This window comes from Trichosurus vulpecula, chromosome 6, assembly GCF_011100635.1.
Source record: "Trichosurus vulpecula isolate mTriVul1 chromosome 6, mTriVul1.pri, whole genome shotgun sequence".
Classification (NCBI taxonomy): domain Eukaryota; kingdom Metazoa; phylum Chordata; class Mammalia; order Diprotodontia; family Phalangeridae; genus Trichosurus; species Trichosurus vulpecula.
The window spans coordinates 267,848,627-267,875,747 of NC_050578.1; the positions used below are offsets into that span (position 1 = coordinate 267,848,627).

General features: G+C 43.5%; 1 protein-coding gene across 1 annotated transcript; it reads left to right on the forward strand.

Moving 5' to 3' along the window:
* The first annotated feature begins 15,079 nt into the window (after window positions 1-15,079).
* On the forward strand, window positions 15,080-16,018 carry LOC118855163 (olfactory receptor 478-like). Its single transcript, XM_036765257.1, has 2 exons — window positions 15,080-15,639; window positions 15,721-16,018. Exons 1-2 carry the CDS (start codon window positions 15,080-15,082, stop codon window positions 16,016-16,018), a joined length of 858 nt encoding a protein of 285 aa, XP_036621152.1.
* Window positions 16,019-27,121: the final 11,103 nt, after the last annotated feature.

Here is a 27,121-nt window from a genome sequence, read left to right on the forward strand (position 1 = left end):
TAGTCTATATCTTCCATTGGCTCTTTGTGTGTCCTTGACAGGTCATTTCCCCTCCTTGGGTCTCAGTTTCCCTATCTGTAAAGCAAAATGGCTGGGGGGGTGGAGCTGTTGAGCTAGATTTCCAAGGTCCCTTTCAGATCTAACGGTCTATATGTTATAAAGTTCCACCCAACACTGACATTCTCTGTTCTACGTTCTAGGTCCCTCTTAGCTCTGACATTCTACACTCTCCTTTACAGCTCTAACATTACATATTATGAAGTCCCATGGGCTCTATGAAGTTCTGACGTTCTATGTTCTAAGCCTTCCAGCTCTGACATTCCACATTCCTGACATTGTACATTCTGGGTTCAAAAGTCCTTCCCAGTTAGAACATTCAATACCATTGCTGTTTCGGCACAGAGTAGCAATGTCATCTGGCTATTTGGGAACTCACAGAAGATTGACTCCGAACAGAGGATATTATCATTCTGCCTTTATCGCCAATTATCATTATTAGAGAAACAAAGATGGTTCGAGCAGGAAGTAACATATCCACACAGGAACCTGAGGCAAAGAACAGCCCTGCGGAAAACTGCCTGTCTGGATCAATGGGGAAAGCCTCCTATGGATTGTTGCCATGGAAACAGAACCCCACAAACCCCATGGATGCCATCATCGCTGGGATGGAGCACACCCCCGCAACGAAAGCCAGAGAGGAGTCAGTCGGGAATATCGGCATGCATTCACATCAGCACAGCTGAGCCACCCCACGACCGAGCAACTGTCATCTCCAGGGGATCTGAACTGCCGCTCTAAATCTGAGAGAGAAAGAGTTAGGGGAGACTATTAGAGCATGTAGTCCAGTTCCCCAGAGGTCTCCAGGAAAGCAGAGGCCTTGAAACTTCTGCAGTCCACGGGCCCCATGGCCTGAGCAAAACCCTGCATAGACACACAGACAAACATATATACAAACAGTAGGAACATACAGGCAGGGCCTGGTATGTGGTAGGTGTATACTAAATGCTTGAATGATTCATACGCATTCACATATACAAACACACATATACAAGCACAGCTCCCACTTGCCACTGCAAAAAAAAAAAACCTTCATTTTGGAAAAGTGGTGTCACTGAGACCCCAGAAAGGGATGTCATATAACAAACATTTGTCAAACAAGGGCATAGAGCTTGTCTTGTTAAAAAAAAATCAATGCCCCAAGAGACTCGGCCTCAAACTGGGTCTTTGGGATTCCTAGTTTGAGGCCTCCAGTGTCAAGCCCTTTTTGCCCCTAGCTCATTGGGCAGTTAGAGTAGGGGCTCAGAAGCTTTCCTGTGGCAGTGACTCTAGTGAAGCCTTGGACCCCTTCCCAGCATCATATTTTCGGAGGATGAAGTGAAATACATAGAATTACCAAGGAAACCAGTTATACAGAAATACAGTTATCAAAATATTTGTAACAATCTAGTTTGGTGCACCCTAGGTTAAGAGCTGCCAAATGGGAGGGATGATAGGAAATCATAGATGTGTTAGGGAATGAAGAACTCGAGTCTGACACTGGCCTTTGACAGAGCAGTGAGGTCAGAGCTAGTCTGGGGTGAGCCAGGACTCTTGGACCCACCCAGTGTTCTTTTCACTAGAACCTGCTGCTTCTCCAGGCCTACTCCATTGAGGCTTGCCCAGGGAAGTTCTCCATTTACCCACCCCAAGTACACACCCACCTTAATCTTCATTTCCTTGTTGTGCCATCATTTCAGTCCTGTCCAGCTCTCTATGACATTTGGGGTTTTCTTGGCAAAGACAATGGAGAGGTTTACCATTTTCTTCTCCAGTGTAATCTTTTTTTTTGGTGGGAGGGGAGGCAGTGCAACCAGAGTTAAGTGACATACAGCTAGAAAGTGTCAAGTGTCAGATCCTCCTGACTCCAGGGCTGGTGTTGTATCCATTGCACCACCCAGCTCCCCCCTTCAGCTTAATCTTCATGTCTACTATATGCTTTTTTTATTGATATGTAACAGAGCTACTTGTCTGTCTGGTATATGTCTGTCCATGGCTCTCATGTACCTGTCTGTATGCCCTATCCATGTGTGTCTGTCTAACCTCCCTGTAGCAAGGCTACAGTGGTTGGTTCTATCCCACTCCCCACAGAAGCTGTTACAAACCATTTTTCTTCTCTCTTCAAACCTCCCACACTACCCTCTTCTTCCACCAACTCGACTGGCATCCTTGCCTCACCCTTTCCTGCAGAAATGTAGACTGATCTCCTTAAGCTCCCTCTTCTCCCCTTCTGTAGAGCCCTGTGACATAATCCCCTGCTCTCTCCTCCTTCTCTTCAATCCCTAATAAACAGACTTTTTCGCTGATGAGGCCAGCCCCTCTTCACATACACTTGATCCCATCACTTCCTTTCTCCTCCAGCAGACTGTCTCCATTGTCATCCCCTCCCTCTCTAATTTTCAATGAAAGAAATAAAGAATTCTTTTGGTTCTGTCTACTAATGTCATATATTTATTTGGGGCCGTTCCTCCAAATTCAAGCAGTCAACAAGCATTTATTAAGCACTTACTGGGTACTAGGGATTGTGCTAAGTGATAGATATAAAAAGAAAAGGCAAAACATAGTGTCTGCCCTCAAGGAGCTTATATTCTAATGAGAGAGACAACATGCTAACAACTATGTACTAACAAGATATGTACAGGGTAAATGGGAGGTAATGTCAAAGGGAAGACACTAGCTGGAGGGAAGACCAGGAAAGGTCATAAGCCACTCTTTGTTCTTAGAATTGTAATGTTAGCTCTTTGCTTTTGTTAGAAGGCCTGACCTGATGGTTACACTATAATAGTTGGGTTCATTTCACAGGAACTCACAGACCTGAAGGAACTCTCTTTTGGGGTCATCCTCTTGATCTATGCAGTGGCTGTGGTCTCAGTTTCCCATCTGCAAAATGAAGGGTGGGGCAGGTAAACCAGATTTTCAAGGTCCCTTCCGGCTCTAACATCCATATGGTCCTGTATAGGTCCCATTGTACAGGCTTTGTTCTAAGATCCTCCCCCCAGCTCTTAGATCCCTCCCATTCCTGAAATTGTATGTTCTGTGTTCTAAAGTCCTTCCCAATGATGATATTGTCACTTCATCATAATAGTGACGCTATCTGGCTCTCTGGGAACTCAAGAAAGGACTGACCGTTCTGAGGACACTATCATTCTGCCTCTATTGCCAGTTATCATTATTAGACAAAATACTTCACATTAAACTTGACCTAGACCAACTCTCAGCTTTCCCACATACACACATACTTACTTTTGAGTGTCCTCTCCTTGCCTGATACCTGCAATTCCTCTCAGTTCTCTGCAGAGCTGATGGTCAGCTTCATCACCAGGGATAGGTCCATGAGGCAACTCCATGCAGTGGAAGGAGCATGGAACGTGGGGTTAACAGGACCTAAGTGCACCCATACTCTACCTACCTGTGTGACTTTAGGCCTATGACTTATTCTCTCTGAGTCCCAGCTTCCTTCCCTGTCAAATAGTTGGACTAAATTATCTCTCAGTTCCCCTCCAGCTCAAAATCCATGATCTTATGAGCCTCTTGCTGCTAAAATGACCCCATTGGCTCTAATGAAATCTTCATGATAGTGAAGAGCATCTTCTCTTCACCATTGTAGCCTATAACTGGTCTATTCATGTCCATCTGCCACTCTCACCAAGATCCAAACACTCAGACAGGTTGGTTAATGTGGTCCCAACATAAGCAATAATTTCATAATAATTTCATAACACATAATTTCTATAGTACTGTCTCCCAACACACACACATACACACACAGAGTCAGTCAGTGCACTAACTCACCTGCACTAACATCACCATGGCAAAGGTCATTCTGGTCTCCCTTGTTATCTCAGTCACCCTCCCCACCATCTCCATCCTACAAGGTAGACCCCTCACACCTATATCTTAGTCACCATCTGCAGGATGAGATTCTCAGAGCCTTCTCTTCCTGTGTCTCCCATCTCACCCCTCCCCCTACTCTTCTAGAGGTCAACGTGTTCACTGTGTACGTCCAAGATAGCTCGGTGTCCTAGCCTACCAAATATCCTTTGGGTATCTTCCACCACCTCAGCCTACAACCTGATCAGCCAATTACTCAACAAGCACTTATTAAGCGCCCATTAAGTGCCGGGCACTGTGCCAGTTCTTGGGATACAAATGCAAAGAATGAAACAAGTGCTACATTCAAAGAGATTAATGAAGGAGACAAGTGTGTGTGTGTGTGTATGTATATGTGTATATGTATGTATGTAATACACACGTGTGTTGTATAACACAGAGAGATACTTATGTAAGGAGAGAGAGATATTGTACATACATATAAAGTAAAAAACTACTACTAAGTAGTTAAATACAGGGTAATTTGGGAGGGGGAGTATGGCAGTTGCAGGGGATGAGAAGGGGAGCAAGAAAGGCTCCATACACAAGATGATATGCGCACTGTGTCTCAAAGCAACAGCTAAGGGGCACAGCAGCTAGAGTGCCAGACCTGGAGTCAGGAGGACCCGAGTCTGAATCCAGCCTTAGACACTTGCTATCTCTGTGACCCTGGACAAGTCACTCAGCCTTAGTTTCCTCATCTGTAAAATGGAGCTATTAATAGCACCTTCCTCCCAAGGTTGTTGTGAGGATCAAGTGAAATGATATTTATAAAGAACAACATAAAATGCCAGCTATTATTAAAGGAAAGGGGGAATATTGTGAGCGGGAAGTAAGGAGGGAGCGCATTCCAGACACGGGGGGCGGCCGGTGCAAAGACAAAGTGAGGCAGTATCGTATAACGAAGAGAGAAGACCAGTTTGGCCAGATCACAAAGGGTGAGAGGAGGAGGCGCTAAGAAGCGGCCGATGCCTTTGGAAAAGCTGGCATATGCTCCTCCTCTGGCACACGTGAAAACCAGTCATTCTGCGTCATTGCTTTTGAGTGCAGGAAGTAGCGTTACTGGCTAGGAGCTATGTAAAGAATAGGGCGGCTAGGTGACATGGTGGAGAGAGTGCAGGGCCTGGAATCAGGAATGTCTGAGTTCAAATATGGCCTCAGATACTTACTAGCTGTGTGACTCTGGGCAAGTCATTTAACCACATTTTCCTCAGTTTTCTCTTCTACAAAATGAGCTGGAGAAGGAAATGGCAAACCACAATATCTTTGCCAAGAAAACCCCAAAAGGGGACACAACAATAAAGGACCAGAAAAACAAGGAAAGAGTAAGAGTCTCTAGGACAGTCTGGCTTAATCTCTGTTTTCTATATACAATTTCCCATTTCCTGCCTCCATGCTTTTGTACAGGCTTTCTTCCTGCCTGTAATGCTCTTTCTCTTCAGCTCTGCCTCTTGGAATTCCAAGTTCCTTTCAAAATTCAGCTAATATGCTTCCCTTAAAAATAGTTCTAATGGCTAATGCCCTTATTCCTGGATACCCCTGGCTCCCATCTAGATCTCTACAATAAAAAGAAAGGATTTTTAGCTATCATGCAACACAAAGACTAACAGACATTAAATTCAAGACAGTCTTTATGTAACCCAACAAAAGAAATGCAAGGTTACCTAACAAAATCCATAGTGAAGACACCCTCTCTAGTGGGCTTCTACCTCCTTAAGGACCTATGTAATCCTCCAGATTTATGACACTGCCTTGGCCAGGACAATACTTTCCTACCCTCTCCCCGGACTCCCAAAGTGGAAAAGCAACCTGCGTTGCAAGAGAATCAAGCAACCTTCCTCTCTAGTGACTTCCTCCTTCCCCAGGGACCTATACAGTCCTCCAGACATAAAATAAAATCCTTGATGTTCTTCATCATCAACCGAAAAGGAAAGCAGTCAAGCTGGCTAGAGAACCAACCAACCCAACCCTAAGTGACTCCCACCTTACAGTCACCCAACCTATGATAGTACCTTAGGTGCTCCCCTAAGGAATTGATCCCTCTCCCCTGGACCTAGGCAGTCCAAACAACTTACAATGCCACTGAAAGATAATGTTTGGGGTGGCTTTGCAATATGTGGCTTTCTTAATATTCCTCCTTTCTGGCATTCCTACCTCCCCAGTCTCATTACACCTTCCTTCCTTCCTTCCCCACACTCTAAGATGAAGTCACACTGGCCTCCTGACTGCTCCTTGAATGAGTTCCCCACTCCACACATTTTCACCAGCTGTCTCTCATTCCTGGAACACTCTTGCTTCTCACCTCCTCCTCCTGGCTTCCTTGACGTTTCAGATAAAGGTGCACTCTCTATAAGAAACCGTTCCCAGTCCTCCTTAATAACTTCTCTCTGGGAATATCTCCAATGTAGCCTGTCTTTAGCTTGTTTATACATAGTTGCTTGCATGTTGTCTTTCCCCATCAGACCATGAGCTCCCTGAGAACAGGAACTTTTATCACCAGAGCTTAGCACAGTGCCTGGTACATAATAGGTGTTTAATAAACGTTCATTGACTGACTGGCTCCCAAATCATCTAGACTCTCCTTTTCTCTGTCCAGAAGGCTTGGTCAGGAATCTTCAAGAGGACTTGCATCTCATTTGTGGCTTCTTCACTGGCCTACCCTGTTTTAGCTTGTGTTTCTGCAGCTCCTGGTTTGGCCCAGGCACTCCCTAATCTTCTGTAGGATGAAGGGCTTAGCCTAGGGGAGCTCTAAGTCCCTTCCAGATCTGCCATTCAGTGAACCCACACACAAAAGCTAGTAGCTACAAGCTTTGCCACTGACACAACCACCAAAAATGTGGAGATGGAAACATTATCATTCCCCATTTTGTGACTTCCCTTCTCCCCAGGGTTTCATTTCACCCAGGGGTGCCACTGTTGAAGCTAAGCCAATTCTCACTTCCTTTTTTCTTGCCCACAGAAGTTGGTGCCACCATTTCCGCCACCCTGGTTCCTGATGAGTCATGTGCTTGAACCACCTACAGGCACAGTACTTTCTACCTGCCCATCCTATGCCCCACCAACTTCCTCTCCACAGCATCATTCTTTTCATGTACACTCAACTGACCTCCAACAATTTCACATGCTGAATGAACTTGTGTGCATTCCACACCACCATGATCCTCATGCTTAAGCCCTGAGCATAAAAGGGAGTGGAAATGATGCTGAAAGACATTGATAACTTGGACAACTAGATCACTGACTAAATACTGTAAAGTCCCTCCCAGAGCAGAGTATTGGGGGCAGTCACACAGAAGAGATAGATAGAGTCCATTTCCCATCAGTCATCAGTCAATAAGTATTGAGCATTGAATGACATACTGAAAAAATAGAACCCATGATCCCTGCCTTCATAGAGCTCTAAAAGCTGACACATTTGGAACAATTAATCTTTGCCAAAGGTGATTGAGACAATATGAGAGCCACAGGAGTTTAGAGAAGATACCTGATCATTGTGAGTTGGAAAGGAAATGGGATTTGATGCATTAAGCAACAGGGAGCCACCATAGGTTTCTGAGCAGGAAAGTAACAAGAAAAAAGCTGAGGATTAAGAAGAATCAGAGGATCCCAGCACTGAGGGGCCTCAGAGGCTATCTATAAGTACACACCCATTGCTTCTACAACATTCCAAAACAGTGCTCATCTGTATGTAGTCATTGTTGGAAGACTTCCAAGGAGGGGGAATATATCACCTCGTAGGGCAATTCATACAACCATGGGATATAGGACCCATTAGAATCCACTCTAGCAGAGGGTTCAGATATGTTTATCCTGAGTTAGTTAATCATCTCCAACTTCCCATCAGGTATAACAACAAAGTTACCCCAAGGGATGGTACCATCCAGACATAGAAATGAATTTCTTTCAGACAAACAAGTCATTTTCCTAACAAGGCTTTTGCTTCTCCTAGTCATCTCCCCAAGGGGCCTTTCAGTGTTAGAGTTGCCTGCAAAGGCCAAGGGATCATTTCCTTTTTCTTGCCCACGCAGAATCTTTCAGAATGGCTTGTGTCCTAATGAGCTCTTATCAGATCCTTGACAGCCCTTGGTCTCCCTATTAGTTTTGTCTGTGGTCCGAGAGGTACTGAGAAGACACAAACAAATTAACCAGGTATGATAGTCCAGGGAACCATTAAAAGGAAAACAACACCACAAAGAAAAATTACATTCTAAGCCACAAGGAAGCCTGCAGAAATTCAGCAAAGTTTATTGTAAACAGCTTTGGGTTCCCCCTTCTATAACCTTTTCTCACCCACCTCTCCCCTCCTTTCTTTTCCCCCATCCCCCTAGTATCTGCTCAACATTCAGGAAAGACTCTCCTGGCAGTAACTTAAGTTTTCCTATGAAGTCACAGCATCACATATTTAGAGATGAATGGGATGCTAGAAGTCATCTAACTTAATTTGAGAAGGTCACAAATGCAATTTTCCATAAAATGTGTGTGGAAGCCTTGGAAATCATCTTCTAGTGCAAACAGCACAATTTAAAGAGGAGAAGACTGAAGTCTAGACATTGGAAGTGACTTACCCAAGGTCATGCAGACATGGTATGTATGTATGTAAGTAAATGGTAGAGCTGAGATTTGAACAAAGGTCTTCTGGCTGCAAATCAAATGCTCTTGTACTTAAACAGGCAATCTCTTTTAAACCCAAGTGAAAGACTTTATATTTAAGTCTATTAAATTTCATCTTGTTAATTTGGTCCACACAACCTGTCATGATATTTTAGATCCTGACTATTGCCAAGGGGGCACTCTCTCCCCCAGCTTCATGCTGCCCAGAAGTGCATTAGTTATATCAGTTAGGCCTTTGTTTATGTAATTGTTTAAAAAATGTTGGTGGAAAGAAGCCTTGTGGTTCTCAGAGACCTCCCCAATGGCTAACATAATCTCATTAATTTGGGTCTAACTTCCAACCAGCTCTGAATCCACCCAAATGCATTATCATTTAAGCATCTCTCCATCTTGTCCACAAGAACATCACCTGAGACCTTATCAAACGCCTGACTGAAATCTAAGTAGTTCTATTTTTCACGGGCCTGAACGGTCTAGTAACTCAAAAAAGGAAATTAGATTCATCTGACCTGGTGAACCCATGATTGATCCTAGTGATCACTGCTTTCTTTCTAAGTGCTCAAAAACAATTCCTTTAATAAAGCATTTTGGAATCTTGCCAGGAGTTGAACTTGCTAGGAGTTCACTAGTCTTCATACCTATATTCTTCTCCTTTTTCAAAACTAGTTATCATGTTGGCCCATTTCTCCAAATTTTTCAAAGACCACTAACAACAGTTAAAGGATCTCCAGTCCGGTCATTGGTCCCTCTCCCAGGGATCTGTCTCTTCATCTCAATCCTGTCCCTTCACTATGGCATGAAAGGCTTCAGAGAATTTCTGACATTAGCAAGTGGATGGCAGGTAGGAGACAGAAGGATTTAAGAATTCAGATGAAAGAGATTTCCCCACAGTTGGTGAAATCCCACCTCATGGGTGCCCTCTTACTCTACCTTGCTAACAGCCTTAGCCTGTGTAACCAACAAGAAATAAGAAAAAAAAAAACAGCCATCCAATTTAGCAGCCCCACCAAACTCCCTGACTCATTTGAATAAGTGCCTGATCCTATAGCTGGACTGGCATTAACTGAAATATGCACTGTATCAAGGAGACACTGGTTTAAATCCTGGCTATATTGAGGATTTTCTGCATGACTTGGGGAAAATTAATTCACTTTCTGGACCTAATTCTTCCCCTCTAAGAATAGTTCATATCAATAAAATGCCCTAAATAGAATTAGGGCAGGGGCTAATAATCTTTTTGCGTCATAGATCCCTTTAACAGTCTAGTGAAGCTCATGGGCTCCTTCTCAAAATAATATTTTAAACATAGGAAATAAAATACATAGGAATACAAAGGAAACCAATTAAATTGAAATAGTTATTAAAATAAATATTTTTAAAACAAGTTCATGGGACCAAGGTTAAGAACTCCTGTTAGGAAGGGAGGGTTGACTGGGAAACGGGGCAATCAGAATATATGCCATCTTGGAGTGGGTGGGAGGGTAGAAATGGGGAGAAAATTTGTAATTCAAACTCTTGTGAAAATCAATGCTGAAAACTAAATATATTAAATAAATTAAATAAATAAGAACTCCTGTTAGAATTCTTGTTATGTTACAAAGTACCATAGAGTTGATCACAAGTAACTTCATGGTGATGAATAGTAATATTTACTTACAGTAATAAATGAAAAGTGCTTTGACATCCTCGAAACAAGGGGATTCTATGAGTGTTCTGTTCCATGCAGCTATGTAAGTCTCATTCTAGAGCTCCCAAAACTCATTAAACCAAAAGTGGAGATACCCTAGGGAATGACATACTAAGAAAAGAATGCACCCTGGGATTAGAGCCCTAGGTAGCAAATTCCTTAAACTCGGGATTTCCAAGATGTCACTCACTAAGCAGGATATCTTCCCAGATGGGCCAGTCTAGAGCCCACAAAGTATCATCTCCCAAATCCTCTAGAGGCAATCAGAGATAAGCCAACTTCTCCTCCCATACAGCAAACCCCAGAGATACAAAAAAAAAAAAAAAGAAAGAAAACCTGATAAATACTAGGAGAAGGATTATCTCAGGGAGAAGGAATCCTCATACTTTACAACACTGATCTAAGGTCATCTCCAGATGGAACTAGACAGACAGTGATGGAGATAGCCAGTGACCCAGGGAGGGAAGGATTCCTAGAGAGGCCTCAGTGAGTCACACTCAAGGAGATGTGGTCTCCCATTTTCCAGGTCAGTCTAATAAGGTTTCATACCCAATCCTACGGACACTCAACCATCCTTTGCTTCCTCTTCCTTTTCCACGACCCTGCCATCTGAGGGAAAGTGGTAAGTCAGTTGTGAGAGATGGAGGTGGAAAGAAGAAAACAATCATTTATTAAGCACCTACTATGTGTCAGGCACTGTGCTAAGAGCTTTAGCAATGTTATCTCATTTGAGCTTCACAACAATGCTGGGAGGCAGGTGCTGCTGTTTAGCCATTTACAGTCACATCCAATCTTCCTGTTCCCTTTTGGGGTTTTCTTGGCAAAAATACTGGAGTGGTTTGCCATGTCCCTCTCCAGCTCATTTTACAGAAGAGCAAAGTGAGGGAAACAGGGTTAAGTGACTTGACCAGTGTCACACAGCTAAGAAGTGTCTGAGGTCAGCTTTGAAATCAGTTCTTCTTGACTCTATCTGCTGCGTCACCTACCTTTTCCAGGTGTTATTCTCATTCCCATTTTAAAGTTGAGAAAACTTAGGTAAACAGAGGTTGTAGATAATAAGTAACCACTTAAGCAATGAAAGGGTGGTTTTATAATGATTACAAAACCATAGAGTAAAGAAACAGCTAACAAAGAGAAAAGTTTTTCATTTTACAATTGAGACACTTGGAAACCCTTTAAAAAGCATTGCTGAATTCATTTAATAAATTTTGTTAAACTGAGTTTAATTGGATGATTGGATTGGACTGAGTGGACTAGACTGAATTGGATTAGATTGAATGGAAGAGAACGAGTGTGATGTCCTCTGTTACTTATGAAGCTGAGTATATAAGGGCAGGCCTCTCTGGAGTGTATTTCCTCCTAGGCAAAATGTCTGTGGTTCAGAGAAGTTGCTCTGAGTGCTCTAGTGGCCATAAGCCAATAGTACAAACAGCAGGGCTTCCCTTACATGTGGTTACTGAGTTAAAGCTCATGACATGCTCTTCCACTCAACTCTGCTTTTTCTATCGAAAATAGAACTCATTGAAATAGCCAAGAAGAGCATCTAATCACTAGATCTATACACAAAGGGTAAACAAGGACAGAAAACATTAAAGACTGAGGAAAGAATAGTTTCCTCTTGAGTCCTAGAAAATAATGATAGATACCATTTATCTAATGCCACATGTTTGGCAGCTTGGGGCAGCTAGGTGGCCCAGTGGGTAGAGTGCTGGACCTGAGTTCAAATCTATCATATACTTATTATCTGTGTGACCCTGGGCAAGTTACTTAACTCTGTTTGCCTCAGTTTCTTCATCTGTAAAATAAGCTGGAGAAGGAAATGGCAAACCACTCCAGTATCTTTGCCAAGAAAACCCGTGTGAGGTCACCAAGAACTGGACACGACTGAACAGCAACTTGAGTTTTGAGAAGTTTTAATATATATGTGTGTGTGTGTGTATGTATGTATGTATGTACATGTATATATACATATATATAATCTCATTTGATTCTCACAAGAACTCTGGGAGGTGGGTACCTTTAAAATTATCCTCATTTTGAAGATGAGAAAACTGAGACTGAAAGGTTAAGTGATTTGCCCAGGGTTAGCAAAATTAGTAAGTGTCTGAGGCAGGATTTGAACTCAGTTCTAAACAGACTTCAAGTCCAACCCTCTAGCCAATGTACTACTTGATACCTAACTGCCCCCTCCATCTCCCATACAATTAAAGAAATGAGAGAAATTTGTTTATGTGTCAAACATTCAAAAGGCTGTTCTAAAAGATGCCCTTCGAACAGTCTCAAAGGTTTTAAAATTTTCACATTTCCTCTGTTTTCATGACTCTCCCTTCCCTGGGCCTCCAAAGTCACTCGATAATATTCAACCCATACAAGCAATTGCTATCTAAGTAGCCCCTTAAAGGCTTGGGAGCTCAAGGCTGGAGGCACCAAGAGAGAAGTTACAAAAGCTCCTGAGGATGACTGGACTATTATTCTCACCACCCATCACTTCAACAAGGGATATTTAGGAAGTGTTGGGTTGGGTTGTTTTGTTTGTTTGTTTGATTTTTGAGGTGGTTGGGGCATAGGACCCTGGGGTTCCCCCTAACCCTGCTATATTTTACCTACTTTAACTCCTGAAACCCTCTCAATTTTCTTTTTTTTTTCAAAATTTTTTAACTTTCTTTTATTTTAGACTCAAATACTAAAACTTAAATACACAATAAGAAAAAGAAACAAACTTAAATATTAAAACCTAAATACAAAATAAGAAAAGAAAAAAAACCCATGTCACATGCGCAGCACAGTGTGAGAGGATTCAAGATATATAGCAATAAATTTCCACTTCAAGAAAGTCTATGAGATAAATACTATGCGTTGTGTGGAGAGCTGTCCATCTTTTCTTTGCTTCCTTGTAAGTTTTCTTTTGTTTTCTGCTGTGCACTTTTTACTTTGTTCTTTTTTCCCCCTTCTCCCCCCCCTCACTATTCCACCCCATCAATTTTCTCAAGGTGAGTGGTGAGGTGGAACGATCTGGAGGAAAGCATGGCCAATGATTGAAGGGTAGGCTGGATTGGAAATCAAGTCCTGTGGTCTGTGTAAGGAAAGTACAAAAGGCAATGACAAGCAAGCAAGAGTCGGAGCCAGGGAGAGAGTGCCCGACATGTGCCTGCCATGGAGGGTACTAGAGACCTGGAATTTTTTTTTTTTTCATCATTAACGAAAGGCCAGTGCAGCCTGGCTAACCTTTATGTCTAGGAAGTGGAGACAGGTGGGGCTGATGGTCAGCCACCCAGGATGCACCATGCCGAAGGATACAGGAAAGAATGCTTTTTAACACGACATTTGATAAATGCAAATATTTTAATGCTAAGAATATTCTTCTCTCCGTGGTCTGTAGGTATTTATTTTAAGATGTCAAGTAATATATATTGCTATAGAAAAGGCTTAAGGCTCCTAGAGCTTAGCACAGTTTGTGGCATACAGTGGGTGCTTAATAAATATCGCCTGATTGATCAATAATGGACAGTTACAAACTCCCTGAGGCAACACAACTGCTTTGTCCTAGCTCTGCATGTTGTTGGAAAGAGTGCTGACTTTGTAGCAAAGGATTTGGGTTCAAATCCTGGGTTTTTATCCTGGGCTAGGCAATCATGGGCTGTTACTCACTTTCTCTGTCATTAGTTTCCTTGCTGTAAAAAAAGATTAGCCAAACAAGAGAAAAGAAAATGCACTTTCTTTCCTCCTTTCATTGGAGAAGGAGGAGGCTGTATGGGTGTGGAATGTCACATACACTGCAAGACTTAACATGTTAACTACTTTTATAAAATTGCTTTCTTTTGTTTTCTTCATCTTCTCTTTCTTGCTTATTTTTTATTACAAGGGATGGTGTGCTGGTTAGGGTAGAATGGACATATCTGAAAATGAAACTGATATAAAAGAAGAGAAGCATTTTTTTAATGACAGGTTGTACAAGATGACTTCCCAAGTCTGTCCCACCTCCAAGTCTATTATCTACAATCTTTGGGGGTAGGACCAAATTCTGAGGTGTCAAACTACTGGCTACTCCAATGCAGTGCTGCCTTAAAGAAAGTCTGACTAGTGAGTCTTAGGGACTGAGTTTGTCCTTCCAGCCATATGAAAACTAAAGGAACCCCCAGAGTGAGTTCTCAGGCTTGGTAGTCCTCTGGCCAGTGACTCAGCCTCGTTAACACTGGGTGGTTATCTCAGGTCCTGGGAGTTTGGCCAAGCCACTAAAAAATACCCTAGCAATATCCCCCATCCAGCACCTGATGGCAGCAGCTTCACCAACCCAGAGAGCCACATTGTTCTGGTGCTGCGCCTGTCTGTGGCCTAATTTCCAATTTTCCAGCAGGCCTTGGGCCAAGTTATATTAATGGTCTTTGATCATTTGCCTCTGAAAGGTCTTTCTTTCATGGCTTCCAGAGACCAGCTTCCCCATTCCACACCCCCTCCCCACCAAAACCCCCAGCATTCCTTGCCTTATCAAGGTGATTCTAAAGGAAAAATTAATAATGAATTAATAGCTACGTAGCATTTTACATGTGTTATCCTCACAACAGCCTTGTGAGATAGATGCTTTTATTACCCCATTATATATTTATTATCCTCATTGTATATGATGAGGAAATAAGTTGATAAGTAACTTTCCCAGGGTCACACAGCTTCCTGAGACAGGGTTTGAAGGGAGCTCTTCCTGACTGCAATTATCCAGTGGGTCACCTAGGAAGAGGGAGGGGGAGGGTACAATCTCTGCCCTTGCCCGTTCTGGGGGTATCAGAAAGCTTCAGGTTTTGGCTGGTGCTGAAAAAAACCCACTTCTTATTTGGTCTCCCACATCATCTTTGCAGAGAAAACACAGCAGCAGAGGGGGCTATGGGAGGGAATCACACCACGGTCACCTGGTTCCTCCTCCTGGGGCTGACAGACAGAAAGGAGCTGAAAGGAGTCCTCTTTGTAATCTTCTTGCTGGTCTACTCAGTGACTGTACTGGGTAACCTGGGCATGGTCATCCTGATCCGCACCAACCCTCAGCTCCACACACCCATGTACTTCTTCCTGAGCATCCTCTCTTTTCTTGACTTCTCCTACTCTACTACAAACACCCCTAGGCTGCTGGTCAGCTTCCTCACCAGTGACAGGTCCATCTCCTTTGCTGCCTGTGCGGCTCAGATGGCAATGATGACTCTCCATGGGACAGCAGAATGTCTGCTCCTCGCCATCATGGCCTATGACCGGTTTGCGGCCATCTGCCGCCCTCTACTCTACCATGCCATCATGTCCCAACGCTTACGCGTGGAGCTGGCGGCAGTGACCTATGCTGCAGGCGCAGTCAATGCAGTGGCACAGACAGAGAATGTCTTCAGGCTGCCCTACTGTGGCCCCAACGTCATAGACCACTATTTCTGTGATGTCCCTCCAGTGCTCCATCTTGCCTGTGGTGACACGACAGCTGCAGAGGCTGTCCTCTTCTTATCTTCCGCCGCCATCACGCTCATCACCATTTCTATAATCCTGGTCTCCTACGCCTACATCCTGGTCACCATCTGCAGGATGCACTCCCTGGAGGCCCAACAGAAGGCTTTCTCCACCTGTGCCTCCCACCTCACTGCCATCTCCCTCTTCTACGGCACCCTCATCTTCATATACGCTCAGCCAAGCTCCAGTAAGTCCTCAGACCAGAACAAGGTTGTGTCTGTGTTCTACACCACTGTGATTCCCATGCTCAACCCTCTGATCTACAGCCTGAGAAATAAGGAGGTGAAGACAGCCTTGAGGAAGAAGCTCCAGGGAAAGACTCAAGGGAAAAGCTAGTGCATTCCTTCCCAGGGCAATGTCCATTCCTGCTCCAGTGACTGTGATGTAATGGGAAAAGCCCTGGGTTTGAAACCAAAGGACCTGAATTTGAGCCTTGGTGAATCTACCTACCATCGGTGCAACTTGGAGCAAATCGGTGTCTCTTTCAGAGCCTAGTTTCCTCTTCTATAAAGCGAAGGAGTTGGACTAGATGAGACTCTCTAATTCTATGATTTCCAACAGGAAGCCAATCCCACCTATCATGGCAGCAGGAATGACAAAGCAGGAAACCTTCTGATTTCTGGGCAGCTAGGTGGTAGAGTGGACAGAGTGCCAGGCCTGGAGGCAGAGAGACCTGGGTTCAAATCCAGCTGCAGACACTTACTAGCCATGTAACCCTGGGCGAGTCATTTCACCCTGTTTGTCTCAGTTTCCTCATCTGTAGAATGAGAAGGAGATGGCAAAACTACTCCAGTATCTTAGCCAAGAAAACCCCAGAAGGGACAACAACAACAAGTCTGACACCAACATCAATACAACACGCTGCCTCAATGGGGCCATGCACTCCCACTTTACTGCAGGTCAAACCCTGACTGCCATGCAAGGCCAATCCTAGACACCAAGTGGTTCTTAGGACATTGCACTTGCCTCAAGCTTAGCTACAAGTACAGTTTACTTTATGAGCATCAGAGAAAACCTTGAAGGAGGGACAAGAAGAAGAAGAGGGTCTCAAAAGGACGAATGGGTGCGGGCCATGTTTGGGGGAAGAAACGATAGGTATTATAAGGTAATACCAGGATGCTTAAGGGTGAGTGTATGTTTATGAACCATCTTTCTTTCTTTTTAAGCACAAGCTGGGCAGATTGCTTTTACCTCTAGCACTTCTCTCTGAGTTATTCCGGCTTCTTGGCCCAGCTAGCAGGTCCAGGAACCAAAAAATCATTGCCCTGATTTTCCATACACTGCAATCCATAGCCTACTTTCTATAACTCAAGTAGTGGGGTATAGTAGAAAGAACTCTGGGCTTGGGACCAGGAAAGACCTGGCTCGGAACCTCTCTTCTTACAGTTGTGTAACTATGCCCAAGTCACTTAAATTCTCAGAGAGCCATTTTCCTTATCTATCACATGAGGATATTGATCTTCACCTTTCCTTGTCTCACTCACAGGATCATTGTAATGTTCAAAGAAATGGATCTGTAGTAAAGTTTTCAAAAATTGACACACTGAAAGGCTCCATAGTATAGTGAATACATGACCAGACAGAGTCCAGAAGACCATGGTTCAAATCCTACCTCTGACACACCAAGCTATGTGATTGTTGTTCAGTCATGTCTGACTCTTGGTGACTCCATATAGGGTTTTCTTAGCAGAGATAATGTTGTGGTTTGCCATTTCCTTCTCCGGCTCATTCTACAGATGAGGAAACTGAGGCAAACGGAGTTAAGTGACTTTCCCAGAGTCATACAGTTAGTGTCTGAGGCCCGATTTGAACTCGAGAGGAGTGTTCCTGATTTCAAGGCAGCTTTCTATGCACTATGGCACCACACTGGGTAATTATGGACAAATAAATTACTTAACTTCTCAGCTCCCTCAGGGGTGGAGAAAGTTTTCACAAGAGCAGATCCCCACCTTAATGACAGCATCAGTCTACTCCCTCCTCCAATTCACTCTTCTTAACTGGACTTCAATTACCTCTTCCCCCAAAGTAGTGTTTTGGATTAGACAATCTCTCAGGGCTCTTGTAGCTCTAAGTCCTATGAATGAACACCTTGAATTGCAGACTTATACTATGCCTTACGTATTGTTTTTGTTCAGTCATTCATTCATGCCCGATTCTTCACAACCTTGTAGACAATAGCGCACCATTCCAATGCCAGGTCTTTTAGCATTTTAATATGATCTTTGGGACTTTCTTGACAAAGATATTGAACTGTTTGTCAGAACTCTCCACTATGACCTGTCCATCTTGGGTAACCCTATGTGACATAGTTCATAGTTTCATTTAACCTATGCAAACCCCTCCATCACAACAAGGCAGTAATTCAGGAGGGAGCCTTACATATAATAGATTTTAGTGGGGTTTTTTTTATTTGAATAATCAATTTATAATTCAGCTTTCTCAATGTAAGTGGACAAGACCATGAAAAATAAATTTCTCCTTTGCCTCAGCATTCCATTAGTAGGTATATACCCCCAAGAAAGTAAAAAATGAATAAAGATAAAAGATGAAAAACTAATAAAGAATAAAAGCCCAAAATATACCAAGATATTGAAAGTAACACACTGATAGAAAAGAACTCAAAACAAAGTAGGTTTCTATCAATTCTCAAATGGCTAGAAAAATTTGCTATGTGGGTATAATGGAATATTATTGTACTGTAAGAAAATATATATATAGAAGGAATTCAGAAACCATGGGAAGATTTGTTTGAACTGATGCAAATGAAGTCAGCAGAACCAGGACACTACAACAATACATATGAAATGGTTACTCAAAGAAAGCTTAAAAGCTGAGCAATTGAAAAGTCATTGAAGGCCCAGATTATGAAACATCAAATAATGAAACATCCCTCTCCCTCTCACAGAGGAGAAACAGAAGACTACTAAGTTTGAACACTGGATACATTGTCAAATTATTTTGCTTTGCTGCATCACGAGAGAGGGATCAGTCTAGCCAGGGGGCATTGAAATGACTTCAGGATAAGGAACATCAAAAAATTATACTGTTAAAAAAAAAAGATCTCTGGCACCAGGACTGATTGCCTTGGGTATCTCTTTTACATATCTGCAACCCCTGGGTATCATAAATGGTTTGATTCATTAAGCTACCTACCCTTTCTGATTCCCATACAGAATAAGAAGCTACTTCACCCTCCCTTTCAAGAGCTGCCATTTTAAAGGAGACAAGTAGAGGAAAGATGACTTGGTCTTCATTCTTGACTTTAAAGGATGGGAGGTGAAACATACCTTCCTCCCCTTGTCAGATCAGGGTGGCTCAGGTGAGTGAACAATGAGGCGTTACAGTGTTAGACATGGCAAGGATATTGATTGGTCTTGCTTAATTGTACTTCTTTGTTCCACAGGAGTATTCTATAGGGGTTGAGCTCTCATTAGAAAGTGATTGCAATATTTTTTTAAGCATCAATATAGCATTTCTTTTAAAGAGAAGAATTGAGCTCTCTCAAGTTCATATTTCAACTCTATGTACCCACATCTCTTACCACTTGGATGATCTAGGCCAGTGGCGTGGGTGGGTGTGAAAGAAGAGAGACTAGGGAAATCGAGAAATGACAAAACAAGCGTGACAATAATAACAGCTTAACTCGAAAACTGCTTGAGAAGAAATGGCTTGAGCAGATGTAGGCATGTGCAAATGACATGTAAATGCTACGCATATGTTGGTCTAAATTCCATGTTCCTGTTTTCTCCATTCCAACCTTAGCCATGGAGAAAATCTTCCCATAAAGTATGGAGCTGAAGTGTGGATTACCCCGATGTCATTGCCTTTGAAGAGACTCCAGCAACTTCATTAGCCCAGAGGGTTGCTAGGGGACTTAAGCATTAGTTTAACAGAAAAAGAACTGGATTTGGAGTTAAGAAGGCCAGGGTTCAAATCCTGGGTCAGCTACATAATACCTACATACAAGTAAGTCCCTGAGCTTCAGTTTCTGTAACTGTGAAATGAGAAAAAAGAGAATAGGAGTAGTAATATGGGGGGGGAGGGGACACTAAAGAAGAACGAAGAAGAAAGAGAAAAGGGAGAAGGGGAAGAGGAGAAAGAGGAGGAGGAGGAGGAGGAAGAATTGAGAAAATGAAGGCTGTGGTAGTTTGCTAGTCATCAATTCTTGCCTGGATCAGGTCTACATTGTGACCAGAAAGTTCCACTCCAAGCTAAAGTAAGGGGGTGAACAGAGAGGAAGTTTAGCTTTAAAGAAAGTTTGAAGCCTGAGGCTATTTAGCCAGTAGTATCTCTTGTTTTCAAAGGAGTTTGGTGCCCGGGATAAAGAAACTTCTACTGGAGATGAAAATCTATTCTAGCCAAGTCTCAGACAGGAACAAGAAAGCCAAGGTGGGAAGTTTGGGTGGAGGGTGCTGGGAAACTGGTTATTTTTTTCCTAGGGGGTACTTCTGCTAGCTCACATCTGAGGGCTATTGCTTTTCCAAAGCAGCTACAAAAAGCTTTGAAGCTCTAAATTAAGATCGCAGCAGAGCCCACTCTTATCATGAGGGTGGCATTACACTATAGCCAAGGGCTCTCTCCACAAGCTAGAAACAGAGAGAATCTTCATAACTGTGCCCAACGAGACCGTGCCTGAGAGTGGGCAACAGAGACCACACAACCCACAGAGCATCATATGACAGAAACTGCATGAAACAGAGGAGTGTTCAACAGAGACTAAACATAGTAGATTGAGCGTGTGCAACAGAGCAGCATCCGGAAAAGAGGACGCATCAGGCAGAGACATTATCACCCCCAGAAGATTTTGGCAAATCTGCAGCATTAGCAATATGAGTGGCACCTCTATGAAAGCTCTGGTCACACACATTTCCTATTTGTTTGCACCTCCAAATGTAAGCCCTAGGTAAATCCACTCTTTTCACTGATCCTGAGGCATTTGAGGGAGATAGTTTCCCCAGGTTTAAGGGAGAAATGTTTTATTACTACTATTACTACTATTTATGCTATTCTATTAGATGCCTTTCTTTACCTTGAGGCAATTGTATTCTCTAGCTGGCTAATAAAGGTAAACACATCAACGGGGGCTCATGAGTTATGATTAAGCCCCCTTAATTCCATAAAGACCGATTTTCAGTAGAAAAAGATAGTTGGAAATTTTCCCCAAATAAATATTATTGAAGGAAAAGATCTCTTTCATTCAAATTGTGATGGGAAAGAAAAACACTCAATATTCTTTCTTCCTTCCTTAATGAATGAACTACATAAAGTGAGAGTCGATAGAGGAGAAAAAAAATCCACACAACTACTTCATGTTCCCGAACCACTGCACCCACCCAGGCCTGGTTTGGTAACAAAATGCTAGTAATAGTGGTCAACTTTGCCCTTTCTTCCCCAGTGTACATAGTGCGCCTCTTCGAAGCTTCCTCTGGGCCTCGAGGCAGTTTGAAAGACCTGGAAAGGCGGAGATAGGGAAACAGAGGAAAAAGTGACGGCATTCAGAAAGATAATTTTACAAAAAGGTTGAGAGTGTTTCCCTGCCAAAAAGACCCAGGAGAAGATACTGAATGGATGGAAAAGTAGCATACTGCCTGAACCCTAAGGGAAGTGAGATGCGAGTTAGATATAATCACTCAAACTCAATGGCTGGTAAGAACTAGAAACTTCTGGTTGGGAAGGATGATAGGCACACAGCTTTCCGAGCTCGAAGGAACCTTAGAAGTTACTGAGTCCAACCCCTCATTTTACGGATGAAGAAACGGAGGCTCAGAGAGATTAGGTAACTTGACCAGGGTCATGCAGCTAGGGTTTGGACCCAAATCTCACTCTCCATCTATTACACCGCAAGTCACCACATCTTGACAAGAGCCTAGTTTGCCCTTTTCTACACCAGCAGGCGGGGCCAGAGGCTTTACTAATAAGAGAGCTGGAAATATCTTGACTGTTTGCTCAGTTTCTCTCTTCCTACTTGTAACACTTCCTAAAGGATCACAGACAAGCAAGACAGCTTTGAAAGTTACATATGAAATTATGTATTTTAAAAGAAAAACAAGCTGTACTTGCTAGAGACAGGCAGTTTCATGTACAATCCTCTTTGTTCTACTCTGTTTATGGAAATGCTCATTTTAATTGATGTTTATCAAAATAAAAATTTTAAAAATTCCCCAGAGGATGTGGAAGAAGCAGGCAACAGGGACAAAGATGGAGTACAGAGGAGGAGAAGAGGGAAGGACGAAGAGGAGAGAGGTGGGGGAGGGGAAGGAAGGCAAAACGATGACAAGGAGGAAGAAGAGGAAGCATCTAAGCCTCAACAGGATCAGGTACTAGGAAGAGATGCAAGAGATTTCCTGGACCACATCACAGAGCTGTAGCCCCTGGAGCCAAGAAGCACCAGTGCACATAGTCAGAATATTAAGGAGCAAATTCGGATCTTGACCTTCACTGTTACTGTGAGGCATGCACATTATATGTATCAAAGAAGATTAAGAGGATTTCCAGCAACTCCAGGTTCTTTCCTCTCTTGAGGGACAGGGTGGAGGGAGGGAGGGTTTCAGGCTTAGGTGCTATAGGTCTAGAGAGACACAATGGTCTATCAGGTAAAGAGGAACAGACTCAGAATTGAGAGACGTCTGAGTTTGAATCCCCTTTGGCCCTTACTAGTTATCTGAATAGCAGCAAGGCTCTGACCATCAGTTTCTTCATCTCTAAAATTAGCAGACTGGAATACAGGCCCTCTGGGGCTCCTTCGAGCTCTAAATCTATGAAACCACTAAACAAGAACAGAAGTAATAAAGCTCTTTAAAGTTGGCAAAGTGATTTGAAGACTATCTCATTTGATCCTCAGAACAATAGGTGAAATTATCCCCATTTTACAGATAAAGAAACTGAAGATCTGATGTGTTTAGTGACTTAGTATCTGAAGCACAATTCAAACCCAATCTTCCTGATTCCAAGGCTATTCACCACGGCATTCTTCTCTTAACTATGACTGCCAAGAATCCTGGGCTCGCCAAAGGAGAAGCCCTTCTGGACTCTCTATGGGCTCAGTTTCAAGTCCCTTTCATATTCTTGTTGTGTAATGAACTCGTCCTACATTCCATGCCTCGGTAGCTGAGTGCTAGCACAGGAACTGAAGACACTCTGATGAGAACAAGAGACAAACCAAAGCTGGTATTTTTAGATTTCTCTGGGAGGGGCATGAGCCATAGAGAGTATTAATTTTTTATAATCTCCCAAGCTTAAATCTGGGTCCACATGAGCCTAGAGATGCAATATTATATAAATATTACAGATAGGAAATGAGGCGGGGGGAAACCCTCAAGTCCTTTATTTCTAGTCTCAGCTTCTGCCAAAGCCTTGGTATGTGATCTTGGCTCTCTTCCTTAATTTCTCTGTGCCTCATCTTCTTTATCCTTCTATGTCAAGTCAACAAGCATTTATTAAGTACTTACTATATGTCAGGAATTGGGCAAAAATACTCTGCTTTCAAAGAGTTCATATTCTAATGGGGAGTCAAGTAAATAATTGTGAACAAACAAGATATCGACAGGATAAATTGGAGATAGTTAAAAGAGGGAAGGCCCTAGCATTCAAGTGAAGCTGGAAAGGCTTATTGCCAAAGGGGGGATTTTAGCTGAGATGTTAAGGAAGCCAGAAAAGCCAGGGGGTAAAGATCCTCTGCCTCCTGGGAGAGAATCCCAGGCATGGAGGATAGCCAGAGAAATGCACAGAGTAAGTAAATGGAGTATCTTGTGTATCACTGGCAAAGAGACCAGTGTCAGTGGATCACAGAGTAGATAGAGGGAAGTAAGGTATAAGAGGGCAGCCAGGTGGTACCGTGGCTAGAGCACTGGACCTAGAGACAGGAAGACACATCTTTGTGAAGTCAGATCTGGCCTCAGACGCTTACTAGCTGTGTGACCCTGGGCAGATCACTTAATTCTCTTTGCTTCAGTTCCTCATTCGTAAAATGAGCTGAAGAAGGAAATAGCCAACTACTCCAGACTCCCAACTGGGGTCACGAAGAATAGACACGACTGAAAAATGACTCAACAAAACAACAAAAGGTATAAGAAGACTGAAAAATGTGAGGGAGCCAGGATATGAAAGGTTTTAAAAGCCAAACAGAGGATTTTATATCTGATATTGGAAGCAATAAGAAGCCGCTGGAGTTTATTGAATGAGGGAGACTTGACCAGACCTGAGCTTTAGGAAGATCAAAGTGATAGTAGAGTAGAAAATGAACTAGAATGGAGAGAAACTTAAGGCAGGGAGATTAACCAGTCGGCTACATCAATAGCCCAAGAATGAGATGATAAGGGCCTTCACTAAGGGCAGTGGCAATGCCAGAGAAAAGAAGCAGGCATGTACCAGAGAAGTTTTGAAGGTAAAATCAACAGCATTTGGATATGGAGAGATGAGAGACAGTGAGGAATTGAAGATGACACTTAGGTTTTGAACTTAGATGACTGGGAGGATGGTGGTACCCTTGATAGTAAAAGGGAAGTTAGAAAAGGTGAGGTTTAGAGGAGGAAAGATGAGTTCTGTTTTAGACACACTGAGTTTAGGGTGTCTATGAAATCCATTTCCAGATGTCCAATGGGCAGTTGGAAATGGGACATTGGAGGTCAGGAGAGATTAGGGCTGGATAAATAGATCTGAGAATCATTGGCATGGAGATGATATTCGAATGCATGGGAGCTGATGAGATTGCCAAGAGAAATAGTGGAGAGGAAGAAGAGTGAGAATTGCTTTGTGAATGAATGTCCCTGTCTCAAAGCTATTTGGGGACAAGAGACACTTGTGCTCTCCACCAAAGTGAGGAAGTTATAAGCAAAGTCCAGAAGCCTATGTCAGGAAAAGAATGAAGCAGTATGGTGGAGTGGAAAGACCTGGGATCTAATCCTGGCTTGCTTTGACTGAGTTGTGTGACCTTGGACAAGTCATCGTCCTGCTCCCTGAGCTTCAGAGGCCTCCTACGCAGGATTGACTTTGACTTCCGAGGTTCCATCCAGCTCTAAAATGTGGGCCTTGGACCTCAAATTGATACTTAGAATCCAGAGCTAGGAATGCCATTTGGGAGCCATAAAAGGGCAGGGTCACCTAGTAGAAGAATGGGCAGAAGCCTTGATTGCCACAACTGCTACTCCCTAGCGGAAGACAGAATGTGTGTGCCAGGGAGAAAGAGAGGGGTGCTTAACAAGGAGATCATCAACAGGAACTACTCATTCAATGTTAACAAACCCCTAAGCTCTTCCTTATGCCCACTGGCATTCCCCAAGCTCTGGAAGTCAGCGTCACTGGTGAGGAAAAAACAAAACAACAACCCAGTGTGCTGACATAAATAAGAGACCCACCTGCTTAACAAGTTCCCAAGTGTCTCCTGATCAAATTGGCATCCCCAGAGCTCTGCGTTTCTTGGGGGACTCTGCCCAAGCCTCTCTGCCTCACCCTTCGAAAGCTCTCCACACCATTGCTGATGGATTTGCCGCGAGAAGGAATTCTTCTCTAGTTCTAAGCTTCCAACTGCCCTAGCTCAGTTGGGAAAGGACAGAGGGTGCAAATAAATGACTCAGGGCAGTGGCTAGGCAAGGAGGACGTAAATAACGTGGGCAAGGCTGATGATAGAGCAAAATATTCTCCTACTCTGATTCCACGGCCCTCAGAGAACCATGAGCCGCCCCCTCCCCAGGGGCAGCAGGCCCTGGACTAGCATAGAAGGAGCTCCCTCAGCAGCAGAAGTCAGGCCATGCGGACCTGTTCCCTCTGAGGTTCCCTGCTCATGAGACTGTTGGACACCAACGGTCAAGCCAGGGAACTTTAATCAGCTGGACGCCAACCTCCAAAGACCCCACTCCCTAAAAACTAAAACAAATGACCAAGAGCAATTGAGCCAACCTCCTTCAATCCACCTGGAAGCCCCTAAGCAATCGAGACCCCCAAGGAGAGAGTGTGTGGTGGGCTAGAGATCCAGGCCCTCCTCCAGGACCTGGAGCATCTGAAGTCATGTCAGCTCCTGTAGAAATGGAAGTGGAGTTATAAAGTCTGGGCAGGATGAGAATGGAGCCTACAGCTTGGGACCAACATTTCCAAACACCTCTGCCAGAGCCCTCTATTCCTCAGTCAAAGCTTTTGTTGGAGGAGGGGCTGGAGATTAGTTCCAGAGAAGTGAATGATGCAACATGGGACACCTGGAAGCCTCCTGATGTGGGAACAATGAGGCAGATAAGCATTACCATTGGTAAAGCACCAGGCTGAAGAGCTTTGTCTGTCACAGTAAGTGATTATCTCTAAGTTTCTAAGTTGAGAGAGAGAGAGAGAATTTAGAGGGGAGGGAGGGGGAAAGGGAACACACATTTTTAAACACCTGCTATGTGCTAGGCACTGGGTTAAATGCTTTACAAATATTATTTCATTTGATCCACATAACCCTGGGAGATACGTGCTATTATTATCCCCATGTTACAGCTGAGCGAACTGCAGCAGATAGAAAGTTAAGTGACTTGCCTAGGGACACATGGCTAGTAAGCCTCTAAGGATGGATTTGAACTCAGATCTTCTTCACTCCAGGGCCAGCACTCTATCCAATGAGACAACCTGTCCAGCTTACCCTCTTTGAGAACACAAGGGAAACTTGTCAGGGACTTTGCCTGAGAACCTATTGGGTCCTGGAGTGAGTTAAAGTAACCCTCCTCTGCTCCAGCAGAGTCATTCTCACCAACACCTGTGTGTTTATGCCCTCACACACAGCGCCCAAGAGATGTTTGGTGATGGTGGTGCTGAAGGCAGACAGGCCTTGAAGCATGGATTAACAGAAAGGGCACTGGATTTGGAGACAGAGCAGCTGGGTTTGAATCCCAGTACTGCTGAGTACTGTTCTTGTGACCTTGGGCAGTCACTTCCTCTTACCAAGACATAGTTTTCCCTAAGGTGGTCTGTAAGGTCCTTTGGTGGGAAGAATCCTGGACTTGGAGTAAGAGGACTTGTGTTAGAATCTACCCCCTCTCACTTATACCTTGCTTGGCATCCCCCAGGCCTCAGTTTCCCCCTTTATAAAAGAAGGGTGTTGCACCAAGGTCTCTTCCAGCTCTACATCAGGTTAATTTAACTGAGATGAAGAATATGTGAAGGCAAGTAATAGGAAGCAAGTCTGGAAAGGCTGGTAGAAACCAGACTGGAGAAAAGTACAAATGGCAGGCTGAAGATTTTGTATTTTATCCTAGAGGTTTGTGATGTTCAGCTGTTCCCAGCTCTTTGACCCTAATTGGAATTTTCTTGGCAAAAATACTGCAATGGTTTGTTATTTCCTTCTCCAGATCATTTTACAGATGAGAAATTAAGGTAAATGAGGAACTAAGACCTGCCTAGGATCACACAGCTAGGAACTATCTGAGGCCAAATTTGAACTCAGGAAGACAAGGCTTCCTGACCTCAGGTCTGGCA

What these genes read in the sequence shown, in the direction of transcription:
- LOC118855163 (XM_036765257.1), top strand. Translation starts at nt 15,080, where the DNA reads ATGGGAGGGAATCACACCACGGTCACCTGGTTCCTCCTCCTGGGGCTG. An exon ending in CCTCCAGTGCTCCATCTTGC is followed by an intron (nt 15,640 to 15,720) that starts CTGTGGTGACAC and finishes TTCTATAATCCT; the next exon opens with GGTCTCCTACGCCTACATCC.